General features: G+C 37.3%; 3 protein-coding genes across 3 annotated transcripts; 2 read left to right on the forward strand and 1 right to left on the reverse strand.

The window, feature by feature from the left end:
* Nucleotides 1-36: 36 nt before the first annotated feature.
* Nucleotides 37-12,172, forward strand: ND-39 (NADH:ubiquinone oxidoreductase subunit 39). Its single transcript, XM_074107512.1, has 8 exons — nt 37-171; nt 340-533; nt 726-949; nt 1,818-2,021; nt 5,886-6,047; nt 6,714-6,831; nt 11,429-11,497; nt 11,728-12,172. Exons 1-8 carry the CDS (start codon nt 126-128, stop codon nt 11,902-11,904), a joined length of 1,194 nt encoding a protein of 397 aa, XP_073963613.1. The 5' UTR covers nt 37-125; the 3' UTR covers nt 11,905-12,172.
* A 2,530-nt stretch (nt 12,173-14,702) lies between these two features.
* RpS10b (Ribosomal protein S10b) lies at nt 14,703-16,933 on the reverse strand. Its single transcript, XM_074107548.1, has 4 exons — nt 16,833-16,933; nt 16,438-16,650; nt 15,735-15,978; nt 14,703-14,770 (listed from the first exon to the last, which is right to left on the reverse strand). The coding sequence occupies exons 2-4, from the start codon at nt 16,635-16,637 to the stop codon at nt 14,732-14,734; spliced, it is 483 nt and encodes a 160-aa protein (XP_073963649.1). The 5' UTR covers nt 16,638-16,650; nt 16,833-16,933; the 3' UTR covers nt 14,703-14,731.
* A 221-nt stretch (nt 16,934-17,154) lies between these two features.
* Nucleotides 17,155-18,464, forward strand: Sf3a2 (splicing factor 3a subunit 2). Its single transcript, XM_074107539.1, has 3 exons — nt 17,155-17,429; nt 17,594-17,857; nt 18,067-18,464. Exons 1-3 carry the CDS (start codon nt 17,276-17,278, stop codon nt 18,426-18,428), a joined length of 780 nt encoding a protein of 259 aa, XP_073963640.1. The 5' UTR covers nt 17,155-17,275; the 3' UTR covers nt 18,429-18,464.
* Nucleotides 18,465-18,492: the final 28 nt, after the last annotated feature.

Below are 18,492 nucleotides of genomic sequence, written 5' to 3' on the forward strand. Positions count from 1 at the left end.
TGAAACAGCCTGACATCTGACGGCAAAACATATGTCAGTTTATGATAGTTGTCATTGCAAAGAGAGGAGCTGCATATGAAAATCGACTCGAAATTAATCAATTTTGAAGAAATATTGGCCTAAAAATGGCTTCGGCAGCTTTAACAGGCCATTTTACAACTAAACTCATACGTAAGTTCTTGACAGATCGTATAAATCCTATTCAAAATAGCACTTAAGTCTTACATAATTCCAGGCTTAACTGATAGATTTGTATTGGATAACACAATATACAAATAAACATGTAAGGCTCTGTTATACACTTCCAGGGTCATAATTGAACTATGTGAAAATTTTCAGCTAAAACCGGGTCACTGAGTGTTGTTTACATCAAGTCTGCGCCCTATAGCTCCGATGGCAAAGTTAACCTCGCGGCATACAAGCGCGGTACTGGCGGCCGTAGCAGCTTCAACGGCATCGTAGCGACCATATTCGGGGCCTCGGGGTTCGTGGGCCGCTACGTGTGCAATAAACTAGGGAAAATTGGCACACAGGTAATGAAATCAATGACCACTGTATTGATTGTAATATAAGTTTCAGATTCTGCTAAACCACTAAATACGATGATAAGTGTCAAAAAATTTCTAGTTGGCAATACAGTATAAACAAAACTAAGTAAAAATAAAAATAGTTTTATGTGTTTTGGAAAAATCTGAATAAAAATGATTTTATTTCAAATATTATAGATGATCATCCCATACCGAAGTGACTTCTATGACTCCCAACGTCTCAAAGTGTGTGGAGACTTGGGCCAAGTTCTGTTCACCCCATATGATTTACGGGACGAGGAGTCTATTGCAAAAGCTGTACGTCACTCCAATGTTGTCATCAACCTAGTGGGCCGAGACTATGAAACCAAGAATTTTAAGTTCCAGGATGTTCATGTGGATGGTGCTCGGCGTCTGGCTAGGTAATTAGTAATCTTTTATTTTTCTTGTAGATATGTTACTCATCCCATAGAATGATGGCATATTTACAAAAACACTATGTTTTGAATGAGAATGAGAATAACAGTATGAAATCATAACATTTGATACTGTTAAAAAAAACTTATAAAATCGTCAATAGGTAAGTAATTTTGTCAATATTCTGTTGGATGAACAATTTATTTAGAAATCAGAACATAGCAAAAAGGAAACAAGTATGGAAGGTATTATACTAAAAGAAAAACTACAAGCAAACAGAAAAAAACACTGTTTATAAGTTTATGACCCTAACATAACTTACTTTTTTTTTTTTGACTGGATGGCAAACAAGCAAGTGGGTCTCCTGATGGTAAGAGATCACCACCGCCCATAAACATCTGCAACACCAGGGGTACAGCAGATGCGTTGCCAACCTAGAGGCCTAAGATGGGATACCTCAAGTTCCAGTAATTTCACTGGCTGTCTTACTCTCCACACCAAAACAACAGTGCAAGCACTGCTGCTTCACGGCAGGATTAGCGAGCAAGACGATAGTAGCAATCCGGGCAGACCTTGCACAAGGTCCTACCACCTGCGAACTTCAACATGCTTATTATTAGAAATGCTTATTACAAATTCAACATGCTTATTAGAAATTTCAATAAATCAATCAATGTGACAAATTCCAATGTCATGTGCCCCTCTCAAATGGTATTTTTGGGTACAGTGGAAATTAATTCTTCAAGTTTATTTTTAACAGTTATTGTTGATTTTTTTGCCCGTCTGCCCCTTGTGCCACTTTCAGAAAAAATCCTGAATCCCCCTGGTGCAATGAAATATTTACTGTAATGTTTGCAACATATCCTTTTTCAGAATCTGCCGTGAGATGGGAGTAGAAAGGTTCATTCACCTTTCTTATTTGAATGCGGAAGAGAACCCCAAGCCTCTAGTGCTAAGGAAACCATCCATGTTCAAAATCAGCAAGTACCTTGGAGAGTGTGCGGTGAAGGAGGAATTCCCCACTGCTACCATCATTCGCGCTTCTGATATCTACGGCTCTGAGGATAGGTTCATCAGGTACAACCAGTTTAACTCTATATTATTTATAACATGTTTTCCAAGGATTAGTACAGCTGCGGAATGTAATTGTAACAATGACTGTTAATGCATATAACATAAGATGCATGGCTGGAGAGCGTAAGGACTTTTTTTATCTAATGTTTTAATGAGGCTTTAGTACACCAAATGTGACTATGTTAGCCTCATGGGGAGCCTCAGTTATATATACCACACTACAGATATTGCGCTCTCCCTTGCACTGCAACCACGTCTCTGGATGCAAAGGCCTGTGTAATGAATCTGTAAATCAGCATCGCTTCTCCTGAAAGAGGTTGACTTAGAATTACATTTACACCTCCATTGAACAAGCCCATACCATCCAAATACCTGTCTCTGATGTCCTTATTCTGATCACATTCCAGTGAACGGGCTTAAAATTAACAGTCACCAATACACTTACGTGCCGAGAGTTGTATCAGGTGTTGTCCAAGATTAATAATGCCATCTTAAAAAGGACTGCATGTAATGTCTATTGATCATGTTAGCATGTAAATTATTGCCATATTCAAGCAGTATTGCTAGATTTTCCTCAACATACAGACAAATTCTTTTTTTTTTTCAAAGTGATTCAATACTTGAGTACAGTCATGGCACAAAACTAACAACTAGTGTGGTAACTCTGGCGATTAAACAGGGCCACTACTCCACACTAAGTTGCAGGCCCCAGTATGTGCGCGCCAAGACCTGACTGATTTTAGGCAGCTTGTGCCCAGAGGCGGCGCTATCATCATTATCATATTGTCAGCCGAAAGACATCCACTGCTGGACATAGGGGGAGGCCTATGCTAAGGCGCTCCACTAATACCGGTCTTGTGCTTTCCGCATCCAACGCGATCCCGCGATCTTAACCAGGTCGTCGCTCCATCTTGTTGGAGGCCTACTGATAGCTCGTCTCCCGGGCGGCGAAGAGGGGAGGCGGTGCTATAACTAGAACGTTTAAATGAGTCCTCACCCGCGAGAGGTGCACAACTTCAATTTTTTTAGGGTTCCGTAGCCAAAATGGCAAAAACGGAACCCTTATAGTTTCGCCATGTCTGTCTGTTTGTCTGTTTGTCCGCGGCTTTGCTCAGGGACTATCAATGCTAGAAAGCTATATTTTTGCATGAATAATATGTTAACTATGCCGACAAAATGGTTTAATAAAAAATTCAAGTACATTTTTTTTAGAGTACCTCCCATAGACGTAAAGTGGGGGTGATTTTTTTTTCTCATCTAACCTTGTAGTGTGGGGTATTGTTGGATAAGTCTTTTAAAACCATTAGGGGGTTGCTAAAACGATTTGTCGATTCAGTGATTTGTTTGCAAAATATTCAACTTTAAAGTGCAAATTTTCATTAAAATCGCAGCATCCCCCTCTAAAATCTAAACCGATGGGTGGAAAAATTTGAAAAAATTCAGGATGGTATTAAGTATATCAAACTTACAAGGAAAACTATAACTTTAAGTTTTCTTGAGAATCATTAGTAGTTTAAGAGTATATAGCAGCCTAAGGTATAAAAAATACCTAAACTTGGAATATTCCGTACAAAATACGAAATCCTTAGAAAAATATTACTTAATTTTTTCGTAATGGCTACGGAACCCTGTTTCGGGCGTGTCCGACACGCTCTTGGCCGGTTTTTTTATCGTGGTATTTAGGTATAAAGGGTTTACATATGCATTTATGTTTATTCAAATGTTTTTCTCTATTTTGGTCGATCCCTTCAGGGATAAGTCCGCCTTTGTACTTTACACTTAATTTTTTTTGTAACCTTTTTGTTACTTCTTTTGAATTGAACCATGACCCAAGATTAAAAATGATTTCCTTGTGAAAAGTATGAGATGACAACATGACATTAGTAGCGCAAAGGTTCCACCCTGGGTCATGATTGAATTTGTTCGACTGTACAATAAATAGTACTTATAAACAAACAAACAAACTGTTAACACCAAATTCATCATCATCCCAGCTATATACATGGCTACAGGCCTCCTGTCAGAACAAAGGGCTTGGCCGTAGTTTCACGCCCTGCGGATTGGACTTCCATGCAATATTTATTCAAATGTTTTTCTCTAATCCTTCAGGGATGTTTCACCGAATTTCAATTGAATTCCATACAATTTCGTGAAAATTCAGAGTGCGACCTTACCCTCTGCTTAGATTGAATTGGTCAAACACTACCACCATAGCTTATAAACAAACAAACAAACTGTTAACACCAAATTACCTAATCCCTAACTAAGTAAAGCTTGTAAATTCTGTGTATAGATAGACCTGTATAGTACCATAAAGAAATTGCTATGAAACTGAAATTGTAAAAATACTGAGGAAACTGTAACAAAACTGACAAAATTGTACTAAAAGTGAACCCTACCTAATGTTTCTAATTTTGTTAAAATTTCCTCATTTTCATCACAATTTACATTAACAATACAAAGAATACTTGACCAAGAAACAGCTAGATACAGGCACCTATTAGTTGCTCTCAACTGCCTGCCTGATTATTTAAATAATAATAATAATTTTCTCAATTTCATTGCATACTTATTGCAGTAGCTATTAGGTAGGTACACTTATTTCAATTTTCACCCGTCTACTGTTAGAAATTATTACGCTACTACTAAAGCCTTTCCCTGCAGCTGAGCGTGAACTATTAGGAATTAACAAAATACCCTAAAAATTCTCAAAAATACACTGTGGTCTTCATTTAAATTGAGTGATGAATACCTGTGCAAAATTTCAAGTTTCAGGTTTAGCAGTTGAGATTTGGGAGTTTACTGGGTTACATCCCGATACTCAGCGATCTAGATACCAATTGGGTTGTGCCAATTGAAACATATGTAATCGAAAACTTTCAACTAATAGGCTTTGTGAAGCGATATGTTCATAAATCAGACTTCCACAAATGTGCATAAACTGAATAAATAAACAAAATAAATAATGACCCTCATTTGACCCCTGCAGTGTCTCATCACGAGGCAGTTATAACAGCAGTCTACACTCTTAAGCAAATTGACAGTTTGCAAATGGCACTTCCTGCTTATATAATAGCAAAGAGTGACAAAGATGAACTTTCGGAATCACAGGGCATGCGCACCCGGTTTGAAACAGTTGTCAATCTATCGTAAAGTCCGAAATGTATACGAGTATTCCAATGTATTTTTACAACAGCAAATTATCGAATCTACTACGTTCAAGTGAAATACAAAACGGTTTTAAATATCAGGACTTTTAAAAGAGATATCTATTTATTATCACACCATTAAATAAACAAGGAATTATCGAAGCTAAAAGAAGAGAAATAATAAAACTATTTCTCTTGTTCATTTAGGACCCTAATATTTGAATTATTTATTGTCAATGTAAGCTACAGATTAGTTATGGTACGACCTAAATTTTTAAATGCAATGGAACGTATGATCTCACTGTGACGTCATCCAAATATTTCGTAAAAAAAATTATAAAAAATTAAATACTCATCCAAATTCAAAATCAATTACATAATGGTATTTAAAAATATCCTATTTCTTCCAAATAAAATAAAAACTATACTTAGATTTTTTTTGGTGCATCCAATTTCATTCAAAGCCATTGAATCGTGAATGAGTAACAAACACATTTGTACAGTGGGTTCCCTAACATATGTACTTCCACTTCTTCACACTAATTGCATAGAAAAGTGGATATGTAGGCTAAAGCACCGACTGTACGCACACGCACGTTCGCGCACGAATACGCACGCAAACACACGCACACACATACAGGCACAAGACGCAAACACTCGCTCACAGCCACATACATTCGCTTTTATAACATTAGTATATAGTGTTTTGTTTCCGCAGATACTTCGCCTCGGGCTGGCGCATCCACGGGCAGTTCCTCACTCTGTATAAGGCGGGCATGGAGACAGTGAAGCAGCCCGTGTTCGTTTCGGACGTGGCGCAGGGCATCGTCAACGCGGCCCGCGATCCTGACACACGCTGCCAGGTCTATCAGGCCATCGGGTGAGACTCAAATACATGCGAAGTCTTGATCAAATAATAACAACAGCAGATACTATCGATATCTTGTGCAGATCTAGTGAAATAAAAAACGGTTTTGTTTTTCCTATAGGTAACTTTTTTTTCTTACTTAAGTATTTGGAAATTTTACTTAATTCCCAAAATTAATATTGAAGTCCTTATTTACGTTGCATGAAGAGAAGAACACAAGTGCAAAATTTCACATCTCTTAGCTTACACTTAGCTTATAATATTTTGGGTTTACTCTTGGAATCTCCGTAAATCGTCAAGTACATAATAGTTTTCAAAATATTTATTTACTTACTAATGAAATGTAATTCCTATGTTAGCATTTTTGCAAAATATCAAATAGTGCAAAAACAATAATTATGCACGAATGACATAATCGAAACTTTCCACGACGCAACCGCAACTCTCGAGTGGCGCATCATTGTTCCTATTTAAGCCCCGCCCACCGCGGTACCTATTTCGTGGAACCGTTATTGCAGAGATCAAGCTATACTATAGCTATACCAAATTTCATCCAAATCCATCCGGTCATTTTAGATTGAAATATGTAGTAACAAATCCACACAAACACTATTATTATAGTAGTTGAATTTTTGCTAATGTTGAAGTAGAGATATGACACACATTAATATTTTGCAGGCCTAAGCGCTATTTGTTAGCAGACCTGGTGGACTGGTTCTATAAGCTGATGCGAAAGGACGAGAAGTGGGGCTACCGGCGATTTGACATGAAATACGACCCCATTCTACCCATCAAGGTTCGGACATATTGTTTGATTAAATAGAATTAAAGATATTATTATCTAAACAACAAAAAACAAATCAAGGACAATTGACGAAATCAAAAATTAGAATATTTATTCAGCAAGTGGGCAACAAAGAGCTGTTTTACATATTTTATCAGTATCACTTTTTTATACTACCAGCAGCAACAGTTTCAATAAGTAGGCACATGCAAACACCATGAAATGGATTTCAGTCGTACTCATATCTTTCGCCCATAGACAACACACCTAATAATTAACGGTGCACCCGCATTGTTTGGATAATACCGGCCAAAAATATATCACCTTTATATTTTTTACCTATACTTTTTTGGACTAACCGACATTTGTTATCTTGTAGCACGTATATTAACTAACAGGTATATTAGGCCATGTAATGAGTTTTTTACGAAATAATATAAACAGCAAGATGTACACCTTTTTTTTTAAATGACCAAAATGTAAGGTTATGGGAGTTAAGGGCGACCTACGCCAGTCACTGCTATTTTTAAACAGACGTGGTATAAAATTGGTGTACTTCGTGGCAATAAAAAAAATATTACCATAATCTTGATCGTATTCCTGAGTTAGTCGTTGCTTTCAAAACACGATTAAACTAATTTGGCTCGATAGATTTTATTGCCAAAGTGAGCTCTTACTTTGATTTAGAAACCAAAAATACTCCGTTATTTATAAAGACACTATAATCAAATTACTAAGTCTGATTTACAAACAAAACGTAATAATAATATCTGTCGTGTTATTTCTTAAATCTAAATCGTAATTTCTTTGCATTTATTTTATTTCCAATTTTTTGATGAGCAAAGACTTACGCCACGCCGACGACATATTGCTTCTCTGTCACTTCAACGCAGAGAAACAGTGAGCGCTTAGGTGCTCTGCCTGATTGACCTGCGTCGCTTTTCTCCACAAAATTCATTTACGAAAAAAACTTTACATTTACACTTCTTTCATAACACTCAATCTATGAGTAAGGAAATTATTATTAAATTACGTTATCACTGTATTTGGGTATTTAAGGTGTTTTAGGATAGTCAACACCGAGAAATAAATTAAATAACGCACAAAAAAAACAAGAAGCCCTCATACTCGTACAATGACAGACAACATGTCAGAAGTTGTAAAGTAAGTGTGTTGTTTATTACAAGAATTAGGTAAGTACAGAAAAATTGGTTAGTAGTCTAAATAGTTTTATTGGCTCCATATTTTGTCTATTACTTATAAACTGATAACTACCATAGTAGGAATATAGGACATGTGTTCAAACTTAATACGTGTGGTACGAGTATATAGCCTACCCAACGAAGACCAAAAACTGCCTCTCGGGGAAATCTCGCGTATAAGTCAATTTTGGCATAGTTGTAGGGGATGGTGTTTAAGACCACATACTAAAAGTAGGTACTGATGGGTGGGGGTAGAGCTAACGGGTGGGGAGGAGTTTGTGTAAAAGTCCCATTTAGTTTTTCGTAAATAACTCGTAAACCACAGCAAAAAATGTTCTAAAAACATAAGTAATCTACATAAAATTCTCTACAAATAAAATTCTAAACATTTTTTTAAGTATGGCGATGGATGGATGTTTGTTACTCTTTCACGTAGAAACTACTGAACGGATTTGCATGAAATTTGCCATACAGGTAATAAATACCCTGGATTAACATGTTCTACAGTAAAAAAACGCACTGAGGTCTCTGAACCAGATGATGATACATCTACACTACACAAGCACTATTTTAGTACAGTAAGTACCTACATTATTTTGAGACACCCACTAAATAACATGACTTATATAAAACAAATATTTACTTTATTAATCGTTGGGCAAAGTAACTTATTGATTGAATTTTATAACGGGCAAAGTTATTTAGACAACATTGCCCACATGCGTTATAATAGTAGAAAAAGTTCTCACTTACAGGTTCAAATACTGCACTTTGTGCTTTTTGTATTAGTGTTAATAAAATATCCTTCTTTCTTTCTTTATACGTAATTTCTCCACTCTTGGAACTCCAGTTTTATAAATCTAAAGTACAATTAAAATAGTAAATAATTTATTAATTCAGACAAAGTGATTGCATTTAGTCGTTAGGTAACAGTTCATAGTTTGGTTTTTCTAGTAAGCCGTCCCTTTTATCAAATGGGCACAGTTTTTTCTGCGAGTACTCGTATCTCCAAGAATATTTATGTTGAGTATGAATATCCTACTTGTGTCAGTTCTTGACTTTTGTTTTTTTAATGTATTTATTATCAGTATGTAATCAAGCGATTTGTTTCAAATTTTAAAGTTGTTCTTTATATAGATTTACATCGCCACTCAAAAATCATATAAATTTAAAAAAAATACCAAATAAAAGACACATTTCTTTTATTTGGTTTTGAAGTAGTGACACCTCTAACTTTTTTTCTAAGAATTAACCATATATTGACCTACTACTTGCCGAAATATCAAAGTTTTGTAGGTGGTACTTCCTATTAAAAATAAGGGACATACGTGGCCTAGTTCTGTATTCAATCGGTGTTTTTAGTGTCATATACAAACTGTTGTTGTTATAATTTGTTATTGGTTATTAGCGTTTAACTCATAAATATGATAAAATTATTAGAAAACTCAAACATAATATAGAGGTGTTTGTATACATACGACATTGATAGAACACTGATTGAATACAAATTGCTGATTTTTGACAGGACCCCCTGTCCCCTGTTTGGAGTAACGCCTGGAAAATTTTGATATTTAGGCAAGCAGGCGAGAAAAAATCTAGAAGTTGACACCTCTGTCATGCTGAGGATGCTGGTCTCTTTTTCTGGTTTTTCTGTGCATCTATATTTCAGTTTGTATTTTCCTACCGACTATGGCCTTGTTGTAACAGGATCATAGCGGGTAATATTTGGAATTGGAACTAATATTGACACAAAAGTACATTGTGCATTAAGGGCTGTAAAAAGGGGATTATTAACGAGAGTCTATTAGAAGCCTGAGCTTAACTGACTTCAGAAAAAAGGAGGAGGTTATCGGTTGTATTTTTATGTTGGTTCTGAATTTTGGGCAAAAAAACCGTCAACTTTGCCTTAGGGCCATTTTCTTATAAAATCGATTGTCACGAATGAGTATTTTTTGTTCAATAAAGGGCTTATATAACTCTCTATTGTACATAAAACATATAAAAATAACAGTTATCAGAGCAAAGTACAATGTTTATTTTGTGTTTATTAAAATTTAAGTTTGTAAACGTAAGTGCTTTATAAAATTATAAACGTGGGTAATTTTACTCAATATAATGTCCACTTGTGATTGAAAAAATTGCCCGCCAGGCAATGTTATGTCCTTTGAATGTTTTATCCGACTGTACGAAGCAAATGAGGTTTTGGTTTTCAAATATAAAATCGATACCTATCTGCAAATGGATCCATATTTTAGTGTATACCTACCTAAATGAGTATAGGTATTATAAGTTATCTTCAGTTTTGTCTACATTTTGAGAAATATATCTTGCTTAATTTTTAATATTTTGATATAGGTATTTCTCTAGCAAGAAATTACTAATACACTTTTAGAAATGTAGGTGTATTTCATAGGCCATAGTTAAATTAAAGTGTACCCAAGAAAATAAAAGTTAGGTGAACTTTAGTATTGTGTCACCCGAAAGACGTCCACTGCTGGACATAATAGGCCTCTCCCAAGGCTCTCCACTCAGACCGGAGTACAATAAAGAGTCATTGTATTGTATTGGAATGCAGCTTTGAAAATACTCATAATAACCGAATTTTCACATTTTTCGTAATTTCGGCGATTTTCAAGTTAATAAATCGAATTACCTAAGTACCTAAGTACATAAAATTGAATCAGTTTGAACGTGGGAAATTGTAACGTCATAGCCTTGTCATAGCAGTCAGTATATGACGTATTCAATACAAACTCCATAACAAACGATCGTTTTGACATTTCCCGCAACCCTGTCATCGCAACTGACATTTGGCCCAAGCCTTAAGGCCGCCATTGAGGGAATAATAATTTCGCCGCGCTGCGCGCGAAAACGCGTCGCTATCAGATAACGCCTACGAACAAATCGCGGTTGCACGCGATCTATCTCAGAGGGGTCGCGGGGGTGAGGTACAAACCGCTCGCGCAGTTTGGCGTGGGTGGACTCTTAACAGCGCCGCCCTGACGGTGGAGGGCGTGCTCGGCGACAGTCGGTACAATCGTTTCTAGTTTATGCTTGCGGTCGGGTAAAAATAACTTACTTTACTATATAAAAAAGTTTAGGTAAAAAAACGTAAAGGTGATATATTTTTGGCCGGTAGGTACTGTATGCTATGCATGTCCCGTACTGCCTTTCTAGCTTTTGCCCGCGGCTTCGCTCGCGTGGAATTCGGTTATCGCGCGCCGTTCCCTCAAGAACTCTGCATTTTTTCGGGATAAAAAGTAGCCTATGTCACTCTCTGGCCCATAATCTATCTCTATGCCAAAAATTACGTCGATCCGTCGCTCCGTTTCGACGTGAAAGACGGACAAACATACAAACACACACTTTCGCATTTATAATATAGTTGGATTTTATTTCATTCAAAGGTAATGGCCATCAACATGTTATCCCCGGGATACCCCTTCGGAAATGTCTCCTGGGAGGCTATTGAAAAGGTAAGATTAAAAAATTAAAGGGTGGAGGCGTAAATTAATTTATTCGAAATAAGGAACTGCACTGCACTCTGATTGGTTACATAACGAACACAACAAAAAAAGAATTAGCGAAATCGGTCAAACCGTTCCCAAGTTTTGCGCTTAGCAACACATTTTAGGATTCATTTTTATTTATATAATAATATGATATGCTTGATATCTTTGAAACTAAATTATTTTTCTATCAACAGGAATCCACGACAGACGTCGTCAATCCCCAATGTCCCACGCTGATGGACCTGGGAGTCAACCTGACGCAAATCGAAGACCAGGCCCCATGGGAACTTAAGCCCTTCCGCGCTTACCAGTACTACATCGACCAAGTCGGCGAGTTTCCCAAGCCCGACCCGCCCAAAGTCCAATGTTAAATATCCCACACGCCCCTTGTTCAAAATCACTCTGTAACTCTTCAAAGTTATACATATAATGTATGTAGGTGTAGCAGTTTTACTTTAATGGAGAACAAAACTTGTTTTTTGTGTATTTCACACCGCTTTAAGTTGCAGTTACAAAGTGGCTCTGAATAATGTGAAAGATGTAATCAAAATTGCGTAAATCAATTTCTTTAAGGGTATTTTTGTGTAATCCAATTTAGACGCGATGTAGATAAAGTTAAATAAATTATGTTTGTTTTTATTACTGTTGTCATTCCCCCAGCTGATCTGATTTAGTTGATCTCAAAATAAGAACCAACTCCCTCCCACTCGCCTATTAAATAATATCAGCATCAGCGGGTCGGCAAGATACGAAGTTCGAATTTTGCTTCGTAGTATAGAGCCAGGGTGTTTGACTGATGGCTGGACATACGTGTATATTTTTTATTTTGTCCTAATGGTCTTTTTTTTCCAAATTGATAGTCTGTTTGTTCTTGTTCTTAACAATGAATCTATGTTCATGATAATGGTATCTACTGGAGACTGTAACACAGTGAAAAAACACAGTCTCCAGGTTCATATTGTAATTATACATGTGTTTTGAACAATAAAGATTTATTATTATTTTTATTTAAATTTTAAATCATGAAAACGGGGTATCAGAATAATAAAAATAAAAATAAATCTCTGGCCCTAAAGTGAATTTTCTTATGCTAGACCACGTTGCATGTGGCCCGATCTATTCATCTATCCCCTATATATGTGTCGGCGGCCGATCGCGAAATCCGCCAAATCACGAAATTCCTAGGCATATCGTGAATTGGTTAAGGGACATCCGCCATATCGTTCAAAACTCAACGTTTAACGATTGGCCTAGTGACGTTTAGGCAAATCGTGAAATTCCTAGGCATATCATGAAACGCCGCCATTTCATGATTTGGCCAGTTTAGGCAGATCATGAAATTCCTAGGCATATCATGAAACTCCGCCATATCGGTTCTAGCACTTTGCCGGCCGCTGCCGAGGCACGCTCGCTTCGCTCGCTCAGCTCGTGCGTTGTGGTCACAATTCATGCTAACCACTCCTCGCTTCGCTCGTCGTACCTAAACTTTACTTTTTTTCGTTATATCACGATGTTCCCGGTCTATACCCCTAGCACCTATCTACCTATCCTAGCTCTATATCTACGAATATCGACGAATGCGTCGCTCTAATCGATCTGCCGTATTGTTTCTCAGGCACATCGTGATATGCCTGGCCAACTACAAAGCATATCATTAAATGGCGTCATTTCATGATATGCCTAGAAATTTCCGTCATCTGGCTGATTTTACGACCGGCCGCCGACATTATATGTATGTTCATCCATCTGCCAAGCACCCTGTATCATCATGTCAGCCGAAAGACGTCCACTGCTGGACATAGGCCTCACCCAAGGCTCTCCACTCAGACCGTCTTGTGTTTTCCGCATTCACCGTGATCTGAACCAGGTCGTCGCTCCATCTTGTTGGAGGCCCACCGACAGCTCGTCTCCCGGGCCGCACCCCCACATCCTGAAAATTTGAACTTTCAAAGAACTCGAAATATCTAAACGTCTTTTATCCACATTGTACAGTACAGTACCTATGCTGTTATTCTTATGGACCAAGATCCCACGGCAGCCAGACCTTCGTTTTCGTATAATAGGCTCTGGCTCTATTACAAAATTAAAAAAAGGGTTTTCGGTAAAAAAACATTTAAGATACAATGAACTAAAATAAAATAAATAAATAAAAATAATAAAATTCAATAAATTATTTAAGATACAAGCTTTTTTCCTGACTACTTGCATTGTAACCCAAACTACATATGCATACCCAATTTCAGATCGATGCCATTAACCGTTGAAGAGTTCCGTTCTGCGGAGACGATCCTGGCGGGACTACTAGGATGTCATTACCAGATTATTGTATTGTCACGCAATTTGCATAAGTATAATTTATTGAATCAGGCGTTACTTTGCGGAGGTCCATATCAATGAACTAAAATAATTTCCTTGCTCACCCGCGACCTTACGATAGCTAAGCTTATGCAAAAATATGCGTGTTCATGCAGTTCCTCCACCTCCACACTGTAAGAACACACACAAATCACACAAACCCATCTATCACCACCACCAGTTGACTGCCAGATATTGAGGTGGTGACGCTGAAAATAGGTAGTCGGTTGGGAGCGGTGCGATGGAGAAACTTAGCAGCAGGTAATAAATTAAACAACTCCCCAGAGCACTGCCCATGTAGGGATGCAACATCCCTCCGCAATGACAGCGGTTCAAGCCGGCCAGAAAGTTGACATTCAAGTGGCTCTTCGTTGAATGCGGTCAAAGGGACCACAAAAAAGGGAGGGGGGAGGCGCTCCAGCTCAGAGATGGGAACAGTATTCCATACGAGGGCAAGCTTGAGCTTTGTAAAATTGTAGACGATGAGTTGGTGAGAAATACTGATCTGCTCTACCAAGCAAGCACTCCCAATGACCACGAGACCACCTTATATTAGGTAATAGTCGTGAATACATGTCTTCGTAACTTAGACAGTATCGGTCTTTTTGTAGTTTACTGTATGCCATGTCATAAAAATGCCAAAAACCGTCTGCCCACTGAGCGAGCCGCCTCGCGAGGTAAACGTGTGGGGCATGACTTACTTTGACAAAAGGATCTAAACATAAATATGTCTGTGGCGTAGTAACTCCGGCACAGCTGACATGATTTTGACTTAGTTTTTGTTGTTTTTCTTAAAGAAAAGTAAAAGACAAGATAGTTTAGATTTTTTTTATTTAAACTTATTTAAGGTGCGGGCCTGCTGCCTCGTCCGTATCCGCCTCTCTGTAACAAATAAACACAATGTTTGATAAAACTATTCTTTCACAAAATTCACTTGGATAACAGTTTTTAACAATTTTTTTATTGCATTACTATTTAAAACATATTTTCTAGTTCCTTGTGAAATTTTATGTGTTAACCTAGCAAGTATTTACATATTTTATAAAGTATGAATAAACAGTAAAAATAACTCTAAAGTGAACCATATTAACAGGTCCCAGTCATAAGCATTAAACATACGCTTGAAAAACATAACCCTCCTTCGGGCAGTTGGGTTAAAAGAATACCCTTACAGTAACATTAGCAACCCTACAATCTTACATTTGACTGCAGTTGAACAAATTGATAACTTTTACCATAGTTTGAATGGATACCTATATCCATTCAAATAGTACATCATAGAAGATAAAATATCCTCATGCAATAACAAGTATAAAATGATTTATGGCCACCATTAGATCAAAAGGCACAATTGCAAATATGCTCCAACAAGAAAAAGCACAAATGTGTATGTGCACCTGTGCTTTTTCTTTTTGAAGCAAAGAACCAAAGTTTTCCAAAAATAAAGAGCACTAGTGTACACATAAGAATTGTGCTTTTTCTTTTTAATAATAATAATAATAAATAAATATCATGGGACACTTGACACCAATTGACCTAGTCCCAAACTAAGCAAAGCTTATACTATGGATACTAGGCAACACGGATAAACATACTTATAAAGATAAATACAGGTTGAAGCAGGTTTACACTTGGCCTTTTGATCTAATGGTGGCAGTATAGCTTTGTGCTAAAAATGTAAAAAACTGCTGTAATCTAAACTACTAGAGCTAAACTAGACATCAAATTCAACAGATATATTCCATGAGAATCATAGAGGTGCAATAGGAAAGGAGAACTTATTAATTATTAAATTGTTTGTAGAGTCAAAACCATGGGTTAAACCTAGTGTTTTACGAAAACTTACGAATTCAACATCAGCAGAGCCGGGGCCAACATCAGCCTTCTTGTCGTGAGGTGCACCCGGGGTCGTGGGTGCGCGGCGGTAGGCCGAGCGGTCCTCCGCAGCACGCGCGGGCGCGTCGGGGCGGCCGACGGCGCCGCGGCGGACTGTCTCTGTGCGCGCGGAGCGCTTGAGGGTGGCGGGCACAATTTCAGGGGGCAGGTGCAGGAATATCCGCAGATATTCAATACCTTCGTTTGTGAGGTACCTGAGAATACATATGATTATAAGAGATTAGTTGCATGAAATGTTGTTCTCCTAGAACTAGCTGGTTGATTGTATTTCTTGGCACTATCATTTTTGACTGACATTGTTATGTATCACACATACAAACAAGACAGGCAAATTTAGCAAAATAAATAAGTAAATTAAGTTTATAAACTTTTATAAGGAACATACTTACATGCTGTAAACATGAAAATTGGAATAATTTTCAAACTAGCTAAATTACTTGTAATTTGCATTCTAATATAGTTATTTGAATTACACATGCATTAAAAAAGCACTTTTTTACATTCTTCTAGGATCTATTGACAGCCTCAAGGAGATAGAGCCTTCGAATCTACCTATAAATCAACACGAGTATTTTGGTGCCTATCTAACAAACAGAAAGATTGTATACAAAGTCCAAATATTAAGCGAATCACTATTGAGAGCAATATCTTACCAGTAGAAATGCCTCCATGCGAATTGTTCCTTCACATAGCCTCGGGATTTGAGAGACTGCATAGCTTTGATCACCTGGAGGTTAGGGATTTTCTCCAAGTCGGGATGTTTAGGGGCATGGTAGTCTTTCTTGGCTACCATAACGCCCTCCTTGAAAAGGTATTCATAGATAGCAACACGGTTTGTTTTTGGCATCAACATCTTGACGGCCTATCTGTAAAACAAGGGTGAGATATGACTGAGAGGTTATAAACACAGAACACGGATGTAACGATATTATCACAAAATCACTTGTCCCGGTCTCAAATTAGCTAAAGATGTATCGATTTGCAATTCATTGGTTACAATAATCAAAAGATTAAAATAATAATTTCAGATTTATATTCGGAAATGTACCTTTCGCCAACTTTGACAAACAGAAAAGAGTTCACAGATATTCTAAAAAATACAAATGAAAATGACATAAGCGATCCGTTCATAAAATTTGCTAATGATTTGAATTCATTCACTTGTTGAAACAAAAACATTACAAATGTAAGTAAGTTACGTAATTTGCGTCATGAAATTTTAAGTAAAAGGATGTTTATATTAGTTAATCCAAAATCAGAACTAAAATGAAACTGTTATATGTTTTGTAACTCATACGAATATTCTGATTAGCGGTACCTATAAACTCAGTGAGGTACTTTATTATCCTATCTGTGTAGCTGGGAGCTGTCATGTCAATCTGTCAATGTCACTCGACAAAGCAAAAGCTGGCGTCGTCATTTACAATCACATAGAATAAGTAAACTTTATGATCGTAAATTAAGGAAATCAAGTGCATAGTCTGAACAAAAATGGATTTCCAAAATAGACCTGGTGGGAAAACAGGAGGAGGTGGCGTTGCATCATGGTCCGAAAGCAACCGGGATCGCCGCGAACGACTCCGGCAACTTGCATTGGAGACTATCGATTTGAACAAAGATCCTTATTTTATGAAAAATCATCTAGGTATGTTTTTATAATCAAATATCTTATTATTATATTTTTATCTTCAACATTGACCCCATGTAAAAATGAAATTTGTGGTTATGTTTTACAACTTCTTGAGTGGAAATGATACCATAATCAAATCTGTATGAATTATTTTACTTCAACTATGTTTCTGTCTACAGGATCTTATGAGTGCAAACTTTGTCTTACTCTCCACAATAATGAGGGAAGTTACTTGGCTCACACTCAAGGCAAAAAGCATCAGGCTAATTTAGCTCGAAGAGCTGCAAAAGAGGCCAAAGAAGCGCCCCAGCAACTCGCTCCCGAGAAGCCCAGGATTGAGCCTAAAAAGTTTGTGAAGATTGGTCGGCCTGGTTACAGAGTTACCAAGCAAAAGGATCCGGAAAATGGTCAACAGAGCTTGCTGTTCCAAGTAGATTATCCAGGTACCTAACCATTCAAGTATATTTTAATTCTTATTTTATGTTACACTGTGCTAATAGTAATTTAAATAATATTCGAATACAATGACAACAAGCATAGAAATAGAGATCATGTGTAGGGAATCATTGAAATAAAAAAAAATATGATAAAGAAAAAGATACATATATTTAGCTTAATTTATTTCATCATATGTAATGTACAATTATTTCAGAAATTGCTGAAGGTATTCAGCCCAGGCATCGTTTTATGTCAGCCTATGAACAGAAGATTGAGCCCCCAGACCGTAGATGGCAGTACCTTCTTTTTGCTGCAGAGCCCTACGAGACTATAGCATTCAAAGTGCCAAGCAGAGAAGTTGAGAAACATGATTCTAAATTTTGGACTCACTGGAACAAAGACACCAAGCAATTTTTCTTACAGTTTGCTTTTAAAATGGAGGCACTGCGTATGCCTCCACCTCCTAAGATGTGGGAGAACCATGGGATGCGTCTGCCCCCTCCTCCTGGGGCACCCATGATGGGAGTACCTCCACCACCTCCCTTATTACCTGTGCCGCCACCTCCGCCTATGTAATAACTTTGTTCTGGAATAAATAATTTGGTTATGCTATTTTTTGTATTTATTTTTTGATATATCT

The sequence above is a fragment of the Choristoneura fumiferana genome, chromosome 2 (assembly GCF_025370935.1).
Source record: "Choristoneura fumiferana chromosome 2, NRCan_CFum_1, whole genome shotgun sequence".
NCBI lineage: Eukaryota > Metazoa > Arthropoda > Insecta > Lepidoptera > Tortricidae > Choristoneura > Choristoneura fumiferana.

Bases quoted from the DNA above. Each gene is read 5' to 3' on its own strand.
- ND-39 (XM_074107512.1), top strand. From the start codon at position 126: ATGGCTTCGGCAGCTTTAACAGGCCATTTTACAACTAAACTCATAC. The intron at 534-725 runs GTAATGAAATCA...CAAATATTATAG, and splicing joins TAGGGAAAATTGGCACACAG to ATGATCATCCCATACCGAAG. The intron at 6,048-6,713 runs GTGAGACTCAAA...AATATTTTGCAG, and splicing joins CAGGTCTATCAGGCCATCGG to GCCTAAGCGCTATTTGTTAG.
- RpS10b (XM_074107548.1), bottom strand. From the start codon at position 16,637: ATGTTGATGCCAAAAACAAACCGTGTTGCTATCTATGAATACCTTTTC. The intron at 15,979-16,437 runs GTAAGATATTGC...ATGTATTCTCAG, and splicing joins GCATGGAGGCATTTCTACTG to GTACCTCACAAACGAAGGTA. The intron at 14,771-15,734 runs GTAAGTTTTCGT...TATTTGTTACAG, and splicing joins GCTCTGCTGATGTTGAATTC to AGAGGCGGATACGGACGAGG.
- Sf3a2 (XM_074107539.1), top strand. From the start codon at position 17,276: ATGGATTTCCAAAATAGACCTGGTGGGAAAACAGGAGGAGGTGGCGTT. The intron at 17,430-17,593 runs GTATGTTTTTAT...TTCTGTCTACAG, and splicing joins TTTTATGAAAAATCATCTAG to GATCTTATGAGTGCAAACTT. The intron at 17,858-18,066 runs GTACCTAACCAT...CAATTATTTCAG, and splicing joins GTTCCAAGTAGATTATCCAG to AAATTGCTGAAGGTATTCAG.